A 17,753-nucleotide genomic window follows, 5' to 3' on the forward strand; every position below is an offset into this window, starting at 1 on the left:
ATTTCGTTCAGAGGGCAGTGGGAAAAATCAGAGAGAATGCCTCGCAGCTGCAAATGCTAAAACAGTTGCGAAAATTGTCGAAATTAATTTTCAATAAACGCCCGCTGGCCAGAAAAAGGCAATCGAATACTGATTGGCTAAAAGTTGAGCTCAAAATCGCTTTGAACGGTGAAGGCAGGGAAAACCTGAACCTGAAACTGAACGCTTTGGCCCAAAAGCGAAACGGTGAATTCCGGATTCGGGGATGGGGATTGGGATTGGGATTGGGATTCCGGGATCTGCAGGAAGGAAGCCAGGCATTCGCTTATTGACTGGCCCAGCAGCACCCACATCCACCGCAAAGGGAGTCCTGCAGGGGGAACAGCATAGTTAGCTACTTCAAACGCGGCGCAAATTGTTCCTGGCTACGGAAATTCCTTCGCACGAATATCAAAAGGATTAGCCCAGTCCAGCTAGGCGGCTAAGAAAATATATATATAGGATACTATTTATTCCACCACCGGCAGACATTTTGAACTGGCCAACTCCTATTACGATTTATTTCAGGCGTAAAACCAGCGAAGGAAATATTTGCGGCGAAAGTTTAAAATAATTGTTGATGTAACGAAGCATATAGAGGCGTTGCCGAGGGCGTGGCACAAAGTAAAACAATGGGGCAACAGCCAAAGGAGCGGTTTCAGTAGCAAAATGAAACCGAGGCTGAAACAGGACATCCAAATAGTTTTCGCTTGGGAAATTGTTTCAAGTTGCGAACGGTTTCGTTAGCATATATACATGTTTAAATATGGACTGTTGTTTTCGAGTGGCCACAGTTCCAGTCCAAATGGCAAATCTAACCCAAACAACAACAGGCAGCTCAACCCATCTTTGCATCGCTTAGCCGTCAGCAGTTGGCAAGTCAAACAATTAAAACAAGCTCCAAACAATTTCCATTTAGATGCGAATAACAAGTTGTACGTATGCATACGTATACATAGTATACATGTATACTAGATGCACAGGCGATAATCAAGCTTCAAATACATTACCTTAGTATTTTCTAGAATATATAAACAATTTGTATTTTTCATATTCCAAAGAAAGCCTAAAATTAATTACCATTAATTCGCACGTGCCGACTGATCAATCAGCAGATTGATCTTTGTTTTTGTTTATTAAAATGAGAGCAATAAAGAGCTCAACAAATACCTGTTCCTATACCCTTTCAGAAGGTATTATTATTTTAATCAGAAGCGTTTTATTTAGGTGCCTTTTAAACATTCTAGAACATTTTTAATAAATGTATATATTAAAAAAGCAAGACAAATTTATCAGTTTATTCGTATCCTCTAGATCCTAACCAGTTTGGTGCGCGTTTCCATCATTGGAAGTCCATACGAGAAGCGTACCGGCTGTAATATTACATATTATTGTTTTAGTTACAGTTTTTTATTTTATCACATATTTACGTTTAGGAGCAGCGTTGCTAAGAGCAGCGAGAATGATAAAGATAAGGGCAGCGATTTGGAAGAACTTCATGTTGATTTGGGTGTTTCGGTGGTTCTTGGTTTACTGATTCTCCACTGCAGAGTGGGAGCTCTTTTATAGGCGAACGTTTGGTCCATAATCTGGACAATTTCAACCTTGAAGATTGCACATGGTCAAAGATCAACTGAGGTTTCCTAAATGTGAAACCTCCCAATAATATACAACGTTTCATATTGTATTGGAATAAAAATGTATACCAAGTCCAGCTTTCTCATTTTAAGCCCTTATCAGCAAAAATCCAGTAAAAATAATATTGTAAATAAAAATGTTAGGACATTTTCTAACTTTCCCCTGTTCTTCAGATTAATTACGAAAAGTTTTGTAATTTAATTTTTTTTATTTAAGAATCCATATGGGTAAACACATAGTCAAAATTTTCCTGCAGTTCTAACCGGTGCGGATGTACTGGGTGTTGTCGGTCTGGATGAGCACGGTTCCAGCTGTAATATTGTAAAATATTTTAAAATAATTATTATTATAATTATTGTTATTTTATATTTTATCTTGTGATTTAACACTTACGTTGGGGAACGGGCTCAGCATTGGCGAGGGCGGCGAACATGGCCAAGAGAAGGGCGGCGGCTTGGAAGAACTTCATGTTGATTTTGGTGGTTTGTTGGTTTTTTGGTAGCTTATTAGCTTGGTAGTTCAAGTGAGACACTGATGCCCAACTGCAGAACGGGAGCTCTTTTATAGCAATGCGATCAGCCAGCGAACTGGGCAATTCCAACCTGGGGATTGCACAGGTTAAAAGATCGGCTTAATCTCTTCACTCGTCAATCAGAGAGATTCGCTGTTGATTTGTTGTTGATGTTGATGCAGGGCGATTCATGTGAAGCGAGAACCTGTCTGGGTTTTCTACGCAATTCAATTAATGCTGGTTATTGACATTCGAATATGTGCACACGTAGACGGAACGACTATTAGAATAATTGGAACTGGGCGCGAACAGCGCAATATGCAATCCAGTTTTGTTTGTAAACAATACCCTTTACGGTGGAGTTTCTCTTGAAAAAAGGTAGTTAATGGCTTTTACCGACTAATTCTTGGTACTATAAAAATGTATATCTAAAACAATGAAAGATAAAAATCGTTCTCGAAATGGATTTTCCCAAAAATATTAAGAATACGCTGCAGTAAACGATTTCTAGGTCGTTGCGGAAGGTTAGGGTCTTATATAAATATTTATTTATTTATTTTATATATGAAATAATTATATAAATATGCAAAATCTACCCTTAGAAGAGTTTGATTTATTAAAGGTCCATAATTATCCATTATCCTATTTAATTAAATTTATATTAAATTATTTTTTTTACGAATACAAAATTTAAAGACGAAATATTTTATTCAAAAATTAAATATTATCATATTGCTTGCCAATTAATTGCTTTTAACAAATCGTAGAAATATAAACGTATTTTTGATTGAATTCCTATTTTGGAAAACTAATATAAAATATTTGAATAAATAAAATAAAATTAATAAATAAATAAAATAATAATAATAAGTCAAAGCATTAAACATTATGTAAATGTAGAGTTTTTTATAATTATTTATTTTAAATGTAATGATAGAAAGTTTTGATATATTTTAAAAAATGTACGAGGTGTAATAACATATAATGATGGTCGGTGAATGTCTTATCTAAGAGATAAGAGTGGCAAATCCAAAACCGATCTAAATCGAAGTCAATTTACACCTTGCATCCCATTATTCTCAGGGAATCGAATTTATTTATTAGTATTCTCGCGTATCAGCTACACGCGCATTATCAGCTCAGATCGCTCAGAGCGCTCGATTCCCGATCGTGACCCTGGGGGTTTTTCGGATGCCCATTGGAAATTCCTGATTTACAAGCCCCAGCTGGCGCTCACTGCACCGGATCGAGCTATATAAGCGACGCTCCCACGGATCGACAATCAAAGTAGAACTTGAATTCACTCTGTAAACATGAACTGTCTGAAGATCTGCGGCTTTTTCTTCGCTCTGATTGCGGCTTTGACGACGGCAGAGGCTGGTGAGTAAAAAAACAAAAATCTTATCAACGGGTTGTCACTAATTCGATTTTTTAACAGCTACCCAAGTCATAAATGCTGGCGGACACACTCTGATTCAAACCGATCGCTCTCAGTATATACGCAAAAACTAAAAGTTACCAATGGAAATCTAATAAATGTCTAAGCAAATAAAAATTATGTGAAAAAATATTGTTTTTTAACTTATATTTGAAAATAGCGCGCAGTTTGGTATGAAAGGTCACACTGGCAGAAAATACTAGCTTAGGGTGACCATTTCTCCTCCCGTAGTGTGTATACACTGGAAATGATCGCGATCAGCTGTTCAAAAAAACAAAACTATTTTTAAAACTCCGGCATTTCATCTTATTTATTAAATTTTAAGGAAATTCAGTGAAAATAAAGTAATGTTTTCGATTTAGTGACTTGTGAAATCAATTCGCAAATATATTTTTAAAACGCAGGCCAACAACATTGATAAAACCGAAAGGAATATCGTTTGATTTTGGAGGCAGCATCTGGAATCTGGTACACCGGGCAGATCCTTTTAAGGATCCTTTATGGTCCATTTTTGGAAAATGAGATTCAAAAATGAAATCGTTGAGATATTATTGAATGTATAATTCAAAGAAATCCAAATTATCCGACAAAGTTTAAAAAAAAGGAAAGTGATTTGAAAGGATCTCGTTCCTGCAGGTAATACTATACCTATAAAATTAGGGGTATATGCAATTATTAACTTATTTTTTTAGCAATACCCATAACGCAGTATTTAGTATGAAGATCTCTTAATTTACGAAAAATTAAACAACCAAATTACAACTTAAATATTGCTTGTACTGACTAGGTTCTAAACTAAGTTCAACCTTAAACATGAAGGTTTATAAATAGCTTTGGCGATATCATTAAGTTAGTCCAGCCAATTTTAGACAATCTCTTAGTCAATTAAAGGCTATCTAATCTATTGACAGTTAAAAACAACCATATCTTATCTGTTAATCCTTTTAAAGAAATCAAAGATTGATCTACTTTCAGATGTTTCTGATTAGCTAAACTTTGATAATGTCGTTATATATGGGTCATGGTGCATTGATTTTCCTGAAATCAGCGACATAAATTAGCTGAAAGCTCCGTTTAAAAAGATTAAAGATTTTGAAAAAACATGTACAGTGATGAACTTAATTCTTGGCACACTTGGCATCTTGGACTTTAGGTTCAATTTTCTCCGACTAATATATGAATAAAAAAATTTAAAAAAATTTGTTTATGTAAAGGCCACATTTTACTGTTTAAATAATTTGGTTTCATATTTATATTTCTTAAGACTAATTTTTTAAAACTCAAAAACGAAAAAATGAGCCTATTCTGCCCGAACAAAATTCTTGGCACACTTGTGTTGTATTTAACTATTTCGCTAAAACTTAACCGATTTGACTCATTTTTTTTGCTAAATCCGCTAGGCCTCAGTTGTCTAGATGGCATATTGCTAAATTTGTATCCTTAAATCGTTAAAATAACTTATTTTTAACTAAAAACGGTTATATAAAAGTATGTTAAATGCCAATACCCATATCTGTGCGAAAAACAATATTTTAAGGGCAGGATCAGGGTCAATCATATGCTAATACTAGGAAATATGAGCCCAGAAGTTGTTTTTACCATTCGGATCCTTTTACGGCGTTTTAAAGGACTCTCACTGTGCAAAAATGCAAGGCACACATCCTGACCCATGGGTTTAAGAGGCCAGGGAAGCGAAAGGATCAAGAAAAAGGATAATGTCAACCCTTAGATTTTATAAGCACAGATCGAAGTTTAGGATAGGAAGGACTTTTACAAGGATATTCAACCAACGGATATTTTAAAGGCCCTGCAGTGTGCCAACTAAATTTTTTTGCAGCAGAATAGGCTCATTTTTTCGTTTTTGAGTTTTAAAAAGTTAGTCTTAAGAAATATAAATATGAAAACAAATTATTTAAACAGTAAAATGTGGCCTTTACATAAACAAATTTTTAAAAATTTTTTTTTTCATATATTAGTCGGAGAAAATTGAACCTAAAGTCCAAGATGCCAAGTGTGCCAAGAATTAAGTTCATCACTGTATCTCAAATGTGCAGCTTGACGTCTGGAAGGTTCTTCAGGTCCTCCGCGTAGCGCGCCAGCAAGGGTTCCACTTCATCCCTCAGGAACTCCACCACCTGGTCACTGGCTCGACCCGTGAAGGTCCTGGCATCCAGTATGCCATCCAGCTGCTCGAGAATGGGCGAGAAGTAAGGATCCCGGCGCACGCGATCCACCAGATCGTTGTCCTGGCCATGCTGCTTCACCTGGGCTCCAGCCTCCTGGGACAGCAGGCGCATCCTCTCGTGACACACCTGCCGATCCCCGCCAGCCCTCACCATGGCCATGATTATGTTCTCCGTGGACAGGAAGGGCAGCTCCTGGCCGATGTGGCGCTCGATCACCTTCGGATAGACCACCAATCCCTGCGAGAGGCTCAGCAGATTGAGCAGCGCCCCATCGGCGGATAGGAAGGCCTCGGAAAGAGTCAACCGCCTGCTACCGTTGTCATCCAGGGTCCGCTCCAACCACTGATTGGCGTGGGTGTTGGCGGCACTGCTGTACAAGGTGATGAGATGCCGGGCCAGGGAGCAGCATCGCTCCGAGCGCTGGGGATTCATCTTGTACGGCATGGCAGAGGAGCCAACCTGGGTGCTCGAGTAGGGCTCCTCCAGCTCCTTGCGGGAGGCCAGGATGCGCACGTCGGAGCACATCTTGTGGATGGTCGAGCCGAGGCCGGAGAGGGCTCCCACAATCTCCACGTCCACCTTCCGGGAGTAGGTTTGCCCGGTTATCGCATAGGCCTTAGTGAAACCCGCCATCTCGGTGAACAACTGATCCAGCTGCTTCACCTTCTCGCCATCCCCGTTGAAGAGCTGCAGGAAGGAGGCCTGCGTGCCGGTGGCTCCCTTGACTCCGCGGAAGCACAGATCCTCCAGGCAGCGCGACAGCGACCGCTCATCCATGAGCAGGTCCTGGATCCACAGGCAGGCCCGCTTGCCCACTGTGGTCAGTTGGGCCGGCTGCAGATGGGTGAATCCCAGCGTGGGCAGATCCTTGTAGTTCTCGGCGAACTTACTGAGCTGGCCAATCACTTTGATCAAGCGCAAACGAAGCAGCTTAAGGGCATCCCGCATCACCACCAGATAGGTGTTGTCGCCCACAGCAGAGGAAGTGGCTCCCAAATGGATGACCGAACCCGCCGTTGGACATTGTCTGGCGAAGATGTGGAGGTGGGCCATCACGTCGTGGCGCGTGAGTCGCTCCTCGGCTTCCGCCGCCTCGAAATCGATGTTATTCATCTGCAGCTCCATTTCGGCAATCTGCGAGTCGGTGATCTCCAATCCCATCCTGCGCTCCGCCTTCGCCAGCCACACCCACATCTGCCGCCAGGTGGAGAACTTGTGTCGCTCGCTGAAGAGGAACTGCATCTCCCTGCTGGCATACCGGGTGCTTAAAGGAGACTTGTAGACATCGTAGTTTCCCTCCATCCTTGTATCCTTATAAAATGATTCTAGTTTCACAAGGGAAAACTTGACTGCTCCGAATCCAACTAACGACTGTCTGGATGTATAATTTTCGACCTCTTTTAAACGCACATATCAGACGCGTGTGCGAGCATAAAAATAAATCATTAATAAATTATCTAGATGATTTAGATTTCTGAGGGATCGATAATCGGAACTAGATTTCGTTATCGCTGTGTTATATTTGGTCGTAAATGTCTTCTTCATGCTGAGACTTTGGCTTAATCATTTTGATAATCGTTAATTAGTAATTACATTTATCAACCGAAATTTTTCAACTGAAATTTTCAACCGAGCCAAAAAGCTTTAAAATTGAATCACTGTGGACGGCAGTCCACGTAGTGACGAAACGCACCAGGCGCAGAATTGAAAATCTTATGTTCCGATCAGAACGAGTGATACACCAATCTAAAGGTGTCGCAAAAACTAAAAGGATTGCATACCCAGACTATAAAAATTTCAATTAGTTTGGGAACTCTAAGGGAAAATTTAGAAAATTGGTGGGGGTAAAAGTTTTCCTGTATTAAGCCTAATAAAAACACGCATCGAATGACCTTAAACTTACAAAAGTTCTACTATCAAATTTTGTGACGAAAAGTGCTTGTACATTATTGTCCCGAATGAATAAGTTAGTTCTTTTAAGATATCTTAAATTAAGATTATGCTTTTCTTTCACTTTTGAATGATGTAGGAACACTTTATTTTACCTTAAACACTTCCACAAATTCCCTTTAAATGCCAAGTTCACATTGAAAGCAATTTAAAATATCTCTGCATCCAATTTCAGTGCCTGGTGACCTGACTTTTGAGCCGGCGACGACTTCCCGGCTGCCGCATCTTATCGCCGGTCAATAAATGTACATAAATGCGCCCACGACAGGACAAATAGCAAGGAGCAGGGACTCGAACGGCCACAGAAACAGAAACAATAACAGTAGCAAAGCCGCAGAACTCGACCACAACAAGCCACAATCGGCAATCATCAACACTGGCGCGCCGCAGACCTCAAAAGAGGGGTCAAGGGGTCAGAGGTCAGAGGGAGAGTTTCCAAAGGGCGCCAGTTGCATTTTGACAACGTCAACGAACCGGCAACGAAAAACACCCGCGCACACAGGCCATGACAGCTGCACGGGAGACCATCTCCTCCCCGGGCAGCGGACTAGGAATCGGATTCGGATTCGGATCCGGGGAAAAACTAAGGCTGGAGCCCCAGTTACAGCCACATCGGGTGGCCAAGAATCTGCACGCCCTGCTGGATCTGCCCGCGGCGATGGAACTGCGCCAAATTGAGTTGATCTATCGGGCGGAGGGTAATGCAAATTTGGTGCTCGCCTTGCCGCAATTTAAAAAAGTTTTACGTTTGCCAAAAATGATATCCAGCAGACGGCGGCCGGAGGAGCGGAATGAGCGGAATGAGCGGAGTGAGCGGGATGAGCCGCAGGAGGGTGAGGTTGCCCAGCCGGAAGGGCAAGGCGAATCATCCGCCGAGGAAGGGGCGGAAAAAGGTTCGTATGCACACTCCGAAAAAATATAACTAATTTTATAAACTACCCAAAGAATTCAAAAAAAATGTTGATTTAAAATTAGGAGCTCTAATTGATATGATAAAAGTAATATAAGTGTGATAATTATCTATATAAATAATATGATTTGATAATTTAAATAATAGGATTAAATATTAATTTTTATCCTAAACTTAAAATTAGATTAAAGCTTGAACAATTTTTTAACATAAATTTATCTTAACCAATTTACTTGAATTCGAATTTAAAGAATATTGTATACTGCTTATAAGCCGATCTCTAAAGATAAAATTTAGGTTTTAGGTATATAAATATTTTATTAGGCCCTATAGTCTTTTAAGTCAGTTAGCAACCATGTCAGAAATACCTGATGTAGTAGTGGCTAAATAAGTTGTATTTGTTTGAATTTACAAACAAATTTTTACAGTTTCCTTTCCTTATTAAGAAAAATTTTTCCTACCTTTTCATGTAGTGCCTCGTAATTCAAACCAAACTATGATCAGCTTTTCTAAAAATCCATACTTTTTTGCAAGTGTTTGGGCCAGCCTGTTATTGTTAGTTGGGCTGCCTTATATTTTCCTCCTCTTTTTTTTGTTGGACAGGAAATGGTTGCGTGAAACTTCAAACACCCAGACAAGCTGCTGCTCCATCTCCCGTCTCCCAGCCAATTTGAGTATTGTGCTTTGGTTATTGCCCGCTTGGCTGGATTCTGACCCACCATCAACCGCCGCCCACTTCCTTTTCCCGTCGCCCTTTGCCCTTTTGCACATCTCTCTATCTCTGTGCATCTTTTGGCCATTGCATCAAATGTGTTTATTTCATTTATCCACATTTCTCTTATAGTTCCTCGTGATGCTGCTTCTGCTGGACCATCGCCTCCATCTCCATCTCAATCTCTAGCTGGCGACTTGACAATGCCGGATTTTATGGCTTATATCGGGATAATGCGCCGTCTATTAGGAAATGAGTTTGTCTGCGGAGCGGATATTGTTGCCATACCAAAGGAAGACGATAGATTCTGGATAAACGAGCACATACGCGCCCAAAGACCGGGTGAGTGCACTGTGCGAAAATTACTTATTACTATCTTTAATCAAATTTTGGGTTTCATTACTGGCTGACTGAATTTATTTTGCCTTAATATACCTGAATTTAAATAATCATAACTATTGCGTGATTTAAAATCGCATTAAAATAATCATCATGAGTTCTTCTTCTTTTCGTTTATGAAAACTTTTAAGGAACTACAATCATAAATTCTTTGATTCGTTTAAATTGCTTTATTTTTCCACGTAGCTCTGGTAAGCATTTTCCGAGACGGAAAACTATTCACGGATACCGCGTTTTCCCGCCATTCAAGCGGATATCCACTGTGGCATTTTGTGTTGGTGTTTCCCCGTTGTGGGTAGAAAATTTCGTATTTGATCAGCTTTTGCTGCAGTGCCTCCCTTTTGGCCTTTTGCAACTGCAGCGGAGGACTCCCCCCTCATCCTTCCTGGCCGCCTTCCAAAGCCTTTAGAGCCACTGCAATCAATCATAAACGAGCGTTTTAGTGCTTCGTCCCTTTCACTGACGTTTACGATAGAGAAGGAGGGAGTAGATCCTTTGCTCTAGTTTCAGCTTTCAGTTTTCAGTTTCAGTTCAGCAGTCCACATGGGACTGATTAGTGGCGGACGCCATAGTCGTGGCCATATATCAAAATCGGGTTTATGCCCGCCAGCCAGCAACAGGCTGCGGAGCTCCAGAGCTGCAGAACTGGCCAGCGATTTATCATTCACCTTCGCCGACTAACCGTCTAACCATCTAACCATCGAACCGTCTAAACCACCGCCAGTGGGCGTCTATATATCAATAATCGCCGGATGCTGGCGCTTGCACTTTACATTCATTGGGAGGCCATACCCCTCATACCCCGCATTTTCCTGACTTTCCCGCTTTTCATTTCTGTCTGTTCTGTTTTCCCCAAAACCCATTGCAGTTTCGCGTCTGGATAAGGAATTTGTGGGGCCATTCGGCCTGCTGCTGCCAGATGTGACCCAATTGCCTGCCACGTTCGATGTTTTACTTGCCAATTTACAGGTGAGTTGGTCGTCGTCAGCTGCTCCTGCAGCTCCTTTTGCTCCCCTTGCTCCTTCTGCTCCTGCTGAGGCTGCTGTTTTGGCCGGGGAAGCTGTCCAAATAAATTGTGTATTTTGTACAAGGACAATATTGGCATTTTTCGGCCATATGTGCTGGACACGTTAGCCAAAAGCTGCGGCCGTTTCTGCTCCTGCTGCGGTTTAGTTTGCCTTTGTGTGGAGGCATCCACCTAAACCAGCCACCCATCCAAATTCGTAGCTAAACCCTGGCCAAGGACCATAAATCAACGGTTCTTTGTTTTGAATTAAAGTGGGCAACAGTGTAAACACTTTGTTGGCGTTACTTGCAACCTTGCCCCGTCCACTGGATCCACATTTCGATCCGTTTCGTTTCGGTTTCAGTTTGGTTTTGTACTTGTGCGGTTATAAAAGATGCCGAAATTGCTTTGAAAGTGCCGCCATAGCTGCAAGTTTTATTATATGCCCTATGTCCACCTAAAATCGGACAGCCATCGGGTACATGGAGGAAAAAATACAGTCTAAAGTCAAGAAAAATTTGTGTGGTAATCTAAGAATTTTCCTTAATCAAGAAAAAGTTGTATCTTAATTTATAACAGTTTTTTATGTCATTAAACAATTAAAAATAAAGGAGTGTATTTTCAATATTCATATTTCAATATTCAATATTTCAATATTCAATTTTAGCTTTTATAAAAATTAAAAACAAAGTTTCCCTTACGAAAAGTTTCCCTTATTTAAAGAACTTTTGTTTTAATTTCAAGAACGTTTGGTACTCTTTTTAAACGTTCTTAACTTTTTCCCTCAGTGTAGCTTAGCTAACTGGAAGCACATGCGATGGGGGAAGAGGGAGAATACCCCTTGTAGGACTTCAGGGTACTCCTGTGTTCGATCATTTGCCGACCGCCGTTTCTTTATTATTTTTTGCCAATTTTTTGGCTATTTGTTCGCCGTACTCGCTGGGTACATATTGAATTTATGGCTTTGGTGCCAAAGCATTGACCGAAATAAAATTGCCGGCAAAGGAAACAAACAGCCAGTGGAGCAGGGGCAGTGGAAAAAAGGCCATAGAATGTGGTACATATGTATATACAAACAACGTGGCCCATAACTAACGCCATATTGTGTGGGCGAAAAAAAGCAGGGGAAAAGGTAGCCGAAGAGCTGGAGAAAAAACCCATTTAATTGCGGCTTTAAATGTTAATTTTCAATTTCAAGTTGGGAAGCGCGAATGGAGGAGGAACTCCATGTCGTGCCGGCCGTTGGCTCCATAACTCATCATACAATCAGCGCAACAACTTTTGTTTTATGTCACACCAGCAACGGGAGCAACAGGAGCAGGAGCAGCGATAACCTGTCCAAGGACCTCGATCCCAAACCATGCGGAACCATGGTAGCTTTATTCATGATGGTTTCGCTCCGTTTTTCTTTTTTTCGTGCTGCGCTCGTCGCTGCATTTTCAAGTCAAAATGGCATCAACGCCGGGGCAAAAGTTCGCGGTACACGGCAGGCATAATATTTCATGGCAGGACATGCCGGCACCTTCCTTTTACTCCATTTCCTGGGGATCGCGGAGGGGAAGGGGCATCCGGGGAGCAGGCAGGAGCAAGAGCAAGAGAAAATAAGCGAAACGATATAATTTTTGCAGGCAAAGGGCACAACAGGAGATGAAACTGGAGGAGCAGGAGCAACAAGGACACCCCTTCGTCGTCTGGGCGATACATATGCCATCGAAATAAAACCCAAACAAGGCTGGCTCCAGTTGGCAAGTGATGTCAACGATTTATTTGATTTAATGCCGCCAGGAGCAGAGACAAAGCCCAAGGATCAGGGGGAGCAGAAGGAGCAGGAGCAGAAGGACAAGTGCTGGTGTCGCTTTTGCAGCATGCAACTGCTGAAGGTGAGTGACTGCCATGATAACGAAGGTCATTTTAGTCTCTCATTTCATTCCTTTCCCTTCACTCCCTTCGACAGCTGCACAATGGGAAAATCAAACGTTTGGGCCACTACTGTCCGCTGGATCTATTCTCCGGGTATGTCATCGAACCCAGGACACAGAACAACCGAGCAATATACAGGACAATGAAGAGGCGGAGGAGGCGGAGGAGGAGGCTGCTCCTTTGGCACGAACATCGAGTCATAAATTTCAATCTGCTCCATTTGCGTGTCCTGTCGTGCTTCATAATTCCAACACTTTCGGTTACTGTTTGCCACTCCTTCTGCTTTAGTGTCGGCTATTTCTCCTTTTTTTTGCTGTATTTTTTCAGGTCCCAGAGTTCTGGGTTCTCCGGGTCCACCACTTCAATTGCAATCCCAGTTTCATTCGTTTATTTGCGGCCCGCTGTTTCAAGTCATGCGTGCATCCGTGCACAAAATTCAATTTGCTTGCGCTTTCATTCCGGTTTACCGCTTGCCCCTCCTCGTCCTCTGACCCCACTTTTTATGGCCTCCTCCTTGCCCGAAACACCCCTTCGAAAATTGTTGCCAATTCTTTTGCCTTTGTTTCGGGTGCCAGCATCTTCCATATATCCCATATGCATATACATCGCTTTTAATAGTAATATTCATAAGTACAGCACGTGACGAAAGTAGCTAGGCTTTTCGGTACTCTGAGATTGATAGAGAACCTCAGGATCCAATGAAATATTTTATGAATTCCCGAGCTAATGAAAAATTTCTCATGTACCTGTTTCTTATCATCGTAAAAATATGTTAACATACAAATTTAATTAGTATTAATTATATAATTTATGGTTATTGGGGCTTTTCAGAACAAATTTGGTGCTGTATACTTTTTTAATACCACATTTCCTTTCATATTTTTCATTAAGATATTCTGCGCATTGCTTAAAATAATTTGTTAATAGGCTAGCTTACTTTATGATTTTAATTGTTCCCATAATTTGTATACGCCTTATAATTATCACCCACACTGTACTACAAACATGTCCGCTGATGTATTTCCACTGGTTCTTTTCTCTGCTTTTAGTGCACCCAGTCGTATGCTCGATGCCTTGGATGCACTTCTCGCCTGCCCGCAAAATAATTTACGTGTATTTCAGAACGGCAATTTAATTTATGGCGATCACGCGAACTCGATTTCCTTCGATGAATTGCACTCGCGTGTCTTTCCCGGGTAAGTCAGCTTTGCTTTTAAATAAATATATATAGAAAACATGATGGACGAGAGAGATTTAAGAGCTGGGAAAGCGAAGAATTTAGCTTTTATTCCTATGGAAATCAAAATCATTTCATTTATTTCCATAGAGATGTATTTTATGACATTTCCAACTGTCCGAAAAGTTCCTATAATTACTTTCTCCTCGAGTCATTCCTTCTCGGGCATAAATTTTCATGAGCAAAGGAGGAAAACTCTCAACAATTTGGCCACACGCAAATATTCAATAAATAATGCAAGAAGCAACAGCCAAACACAAATTCTCGAGTGCCAAATGCCAACATGGCCATTTTCCCGGCTGCATCCTCTCTCTCTCTCTGCCCAGATCTCCGATTCACCTGGCTTTCAACTTTTTCTCGACCCACCCCCCGTTGGTTTTTCCATGTTTTTCCGTGGCTGTGTCGCCTCAACACCTTTTGGCACCACGTTGACAACGCCGACAACGACCACACGGAATGGGAATGCGCATTGAAAACGCTAACAAACAAAATTCAACCAATGCCAACGCCATCGCCATCGCTTCCATGGCCATCGCCATAAAATCTCTGAAATTCTCCAGTGAAATTATGGTGCTTATAAAACATTTGCTGGTGGCCTGCCTGCTCAGGGAATACAAGGTGAGATACACTGAAAAAATAATACACAGTAAATTATAAATGACGTTTTGTCCTCAGAATATTTATTATTATCCAAAAACATATTATATATTCTTAGCGAACTTTGATTAAAAATAAATATATTCTTAAAATTCCACAAAATTATATTGAAACTTACAAAATTGTTAATTTTTTCAACATAATGTTATCTAACTAAGTTTACTATTTTACATATTACACGATGACTATTTTATTATTTAAATCGGAAGAAAACTTATCAAATTCTGAATTTTATTTTCAAGCCATAACAATATTTATTTTAATATAAATTACGAATACTACTTACCAACTAATTGAAGGTATATAGAATTGGTTTTTCTGTCCCTGTTTCTAGAATTCCTCTGCAATTTTAAGAACTTACCACTGAAGTAGGGTTATACAGTTCTTTTTAAATAAGAAATAGAAAATCACTGAGTTGGCAATAAGGAGCTTATATTGTTTTGATTTTTCCCCGTGCAGCAACCAGAGTCCAACCGGCCAGAGAGTCCCAATCAGAAGCAGAACCAGAATCAGACTCTAGACCAGGAGCAGCTGAATCAGAGTCGCGTTTCAATTGCGGCGACGGAGACAAAAGCCGGAGCTGCTGGAATTGGCGCCGCTAATGTTGTCCTGCCGTTTGGAGGCGTGGCAGCCGCCTCCTCCTCCTCTGTTGTCACTGCCGGTCAATCCTCGACGAGGACAAGAGCAGCTGCTGCAACAGCCACGACCCAAAGGTACACAAAAGTGGACAGAATGGAAACAGCAACAACATCGGGAAGCCAACTGACCGGCAATGTGTTGGCAACGGCAACGGTAAAGGCAACGGCAACTGAAACTGCAACTCGAACGGAAACAAAAACGGAACCGGAAACACAGAGTCGCAATGAGAATCAGGACGAAAGCCGAAATCGGAATAGGAATCAGAATCAGAATGAGCCTGCGAATCAAACCCAAACTCAAACTCAAGCACAAATCAACAAAGCGGAAATATTTCGCTTACCAAGAAATTGTGTGCTGCAAAAAATTTTGAATTTGCAATTGCTGGTAAAGGTAAGCCAGCCAATCAAACTGCTACTACTCCGTAGACCTCTGTCCGTCCGGATTTGTTTATTTTTTCCTGACCCCCTCAGGGGAACCTTGGCAATTGCAGATAGTTCGAGTTGGGTTTTTATACCCTTGCGGGGCGTATTTCCATTTTGTGGGTTAGTTTGTTTTGGCCAACTTCATTAGGCATATTAATTCTTAGGCGGAATCAGTAGAATCAGTGTTCTTTTAACTAACTATTTATATCTTTAAGAATTTTAAGAATTAATGCAGAGGCCAACAACATCGTTCCTACTTTTAGCAATTATCCTAAAAAATTTTTAGCACAGTTGGCGAAATTGCTGTTTTTTTCGATATTTGGACTGATGTTACAAGCAACCCGATTCATCGTTTGTTAGGTAGGTAAAAGATTTTAAAAGTACAACTCTTAATTTTTCCAACACCAAACTCAAAAGAATTTTTTGATTTTTCTTCCTTAGAGTTATGAAAAGGAACCTCTCAATTATGTGGACCTATTTTGAGGGTCTGTTTATTCGTCATTTATCTCTAAACTTTTAGTTGATGTAATCTTTCATGCGGAACTCTTAGCTAGAGTATCCAAAGGTTTAGTCTTGTTTTTGTTTTCCCTAAAATTCTCAGGTGGGCCGAGGGAGTAGAAACTTTATTCGAGGAGGCGGCTAAATGGGCAATGGATGGCCGCCAAGTGGCTTTGTGCGGTGCGAGTAACATTTCTTGGCAATTGCAGCGCCACTTCGACTTCATGTGGCATTCCGGCTACTCGGACCACTCGGAGCCCACTTACAACGCGCTGCGGGGTCTGCTGGCCGAGGAAAGAAAGGGCGCGGCATTCGAGCCGGATGAGGAGCAGGCTTACATGCTGGGAGCCACCGCACTGGACTGCTCGATTATGTTGACGTTTCAGGAAATCGAAATCGAATGCGAATCCGATTGCCCGGCTGGCCAGAGGTAAGTATTATCCACACAATGCCGCCGCCTGCTTCCCGACTTCCTGCTAATCGAATTCCCAATCTCTTGCAGCGATTTCGAGGCACTGCAGCCTTGGTCCGTCGCCCTGCTGGGTCATCACTTTCTAACCAAGCTCTGTGTCCTCGATCTGGATCCCAAGCCCGACAGTCACTTTCATAAATTCATGGCGCAGACACGTGAAATTGAAAAGTGCCGTCGTGCATTAAATTAATTAATAAACTTTGTGCCCCAACTAAAAGCCGCACGCATCGACTGGCGAGCTCACAAAACTGTGGTACACTTTTGCTCCTCAATATAAATCCAGTTGCTCTTTTTTTGCGCTGCAGCTTTTCGAGTTCTTTTCATACCCGTTTGCTAAAAAGGACAAGGGTATATTGAATTCGTGCGAGTTCTGGTGACTGGAAGGCTATCAAGTGCTTAAAGTGTCAGACATTCGGGCTAAGACTCTGCCATGTTCCCGGTTTAAGTCCACTTAATTGGGCGGAAGCGAAGCTAATCCGAGGTCTAACTGATGTCTGCACAGATTTTCATTTAATAACTGCGGAAACTAGATTTCGGGCAATGTTCAAGAAACCATAAAATTTATTTAAAGGCTTAAACTATATGCTGAATGAAAATTGAATTTTTTATTAAAAACTTACTCATTATATAAATACGTATTCCATATTGTATATCTAATAGTAACCCATTGAATTTTGATATTAAATTAATATTTTCTGAAATAAAAGACCTTTGTAAAAAAAATCTAAAATTACCTATTCTTTATATTAAATAGAAATTTAAAATAAAACCAACATGATATGAATCACTTTAACATCTAATAACATTTGTAAAAGATTTACTTAATCTTGTTATTTCCCTAAATTTCCCTTAAATTACCTTTGCTTTGAGGTACCTTTTATTCGGTAGATCCTCCGGGCTAAGCTTAGTTTTTCCATATTTTTCTAGTTACTTTGTTGGGCCGCACCTCTAAAAACGGTTTTTACCGCAGCTTGACAGCGAAAAAGGCAGCGGGGGCTAACAAACCACAGGATACACGGCGCTGTCCTGCGAAAGCTACGATGCGAGGGTATAGTTATGGGGCATAGGTGGGTGTAAGGGGGTGTTATGGGTAGTGGGCTAGGGATTGGCGGTCCTGAACACTCCTTAATTAATTTCCAT

The 17,753-nt window shown here is 41.1% G+C and overlaps 3 protein-coding genes and 1 pseudogene across 5 annotated transcripts; 2 read left to right on the forward strand and 2 right to left on the reverse strand.

Moving 5' to 3' along the window:
• Positions 1-1,844: 1,844 nt before the first annotated feature.
• Positions 1,845-2,203, reverse strand: Dso1 (Daisho1). Its single transcript, XM_017137454.3, has 2 exons — positions 2,050-2,203; positions 1,845-1,967 (listed from the first exon to the last, which is right to left on the reverse strand). Exons 1-2 carry the CDS (start codon positions 2,123-2,125, stop codon positions 1,915-1,917), a joined length of 129 nt encoding a protein of 42 aa, XP_016992943.1. The 5' UTR covers positions 2,126-2,203; the 3' UTR covers positions 1,845-1,914.
• A 1,262-nt stretch (positions 2,204-3,465) lies between these two features.
• On the forward strand, positions 3,466-3,734 carry Dso2 (Daisho2). The gene is made up of 2 exons (XM_017137452.3): positions 3,466-3,547; positions 3,606-3,734. The coding sequence occupies exons 1-2, from the start codon at positions 3,481-3,483 to the stop codon at positions 3,677-3,679; spliced, it is 141 nt and encodes a 46-aa protein (XP_016992941.1). The 5' UTR covers positions 3,466-3,480; the 3' UTR covers positions 3,680-3,734.
• Positions 3,735-3,742: 8 nt separating this feature from the next.
• Positions 3,743-17,247, forward strand: Ipk1 (Inositol phosphate kinase 1). 3 transcript variants are annotated; one of them, XM_070212576.1, is made up of 12 exons: positions 3,743-3,949; positions 4,010-4,241; positions 7,917-8,634; positions 9,496-9,705; positions 10,631-10,731; positions 12,397-12,648; positions 12,723-12,781; positions 13,738-13,884; positions 14,486-14,543; positions 15,042-15,611; positions 16,351-16,571; positions 16,644-17,247. In XM_070212576.1, the coding sequence occupies exons 3-12, from the start codon at positions 8,247-8,249 to the stop codon at positions 16,801-16,803; spliced, it is 2,166 nt and encodes a 721-aa protein (XP_070068677.1). In that variant the 5' UTR covers positions 3,743-3,949; positions 4,010-4,241; positions 7,917-8,246; the 3' UTR covers positions 16,804-17,247. The 3 variants fall into 3 exon arrangements, with proteins under 3 accessions (XP_070068677.1, XP_044249217.1, XP_070068678.1); XM_044393282.2 differs by having other exon boundaries at positions 3,743-4,241; XM_070212577.1 differs by lacking the exons at positions 3,743-3,949; positions 4,010-4,241; positions 7,917-8,634; ... (1 more) ...; positions 12,397-12,648; positions 12,723-12,781 and having other exon boundaries at positions 9,640-9,705.
• On the reverse strand, positions 5,598-7,150 carry LOC108054476 (adenylosuccinate lyase pseudogene; annotated as a pseudogene).
• Positions 17,248-17,753: the final 506 nt, after the last annotated feature.

Source organism: Drosophila takahashii, chromosome 2R (genome assembly GCF_030179915.1).
Source record: "Drosophila takahashii strain IR98-3 E-12201 chromosome 2R, DtakHiC1v2, whole genome shotgun sequence".
In the NCBI taxonomy this organism is placed as follows: Eukaryota; Metazoa; Arthropoda; class Insecta; order Diptera; family Drosophilidae; genus Drosophila; species Drosophila takahashii.

What these genes read in the sequence shown, in the direction of transcription:
- Dso2 (XM_017137452.3), top strand. Translation starts at nt 3,481, where the DNA reads ATGAACTGTCTGAAGATCTGCGGCTTTTTCTTCGCTCTGATTGCGGCT. An exon ending in TTTGACGACGGCAGAGGCTG is followed by an intron (nt 3,548 to 3,605) that starts GTGAGTAAAAAA and finishes ATTTTTTAACAG; the next exon opens with CTACCCAAGTCATAAATGCT.
- Ipk1 (XM_044393282.2), top strand. Translation starts at nt 8,247, where the DNA reads ATGACAGCTGCACGGGAGACCATCTCCTCCCCGGGCAGCGGACTAGGA. An exon ending in GCAGCATGCAACTGCTGAAG is followed by an intron (nt 12,649 to 12,722) that starts GTGAGTGACTGC and finishes TCCCTTCGACAG; the next exon opens with CTGCACAATGGGAAAATCAA. An exon ending in GATTGCCCGGCTGGCCAGAG is followed by an intron (nt 16,572 to 16,643) that starts GTAAGTATTATC and finishes AATCTCTTGCAG; the next exon opens with CGATTTCGAGGCACTGCAGC.
- Dso1 (XM_017137454.3), bottom strand. Translation starts at nt 2,125, where the DNA reads ATGAAGTTCTTCCAAGCCGCCGCCCTTCTCTTGGCCATGTTCGCCGCC. An exon ending in TGCTGAGCCCGTTCCCCAAC is followed by an intron (nt 1,968 to 2,049) that starts GTAAGTGTTAAA and finishes ACAATATTACAG; the next exon opens with CTGGAACCGTGCTCATCCAG.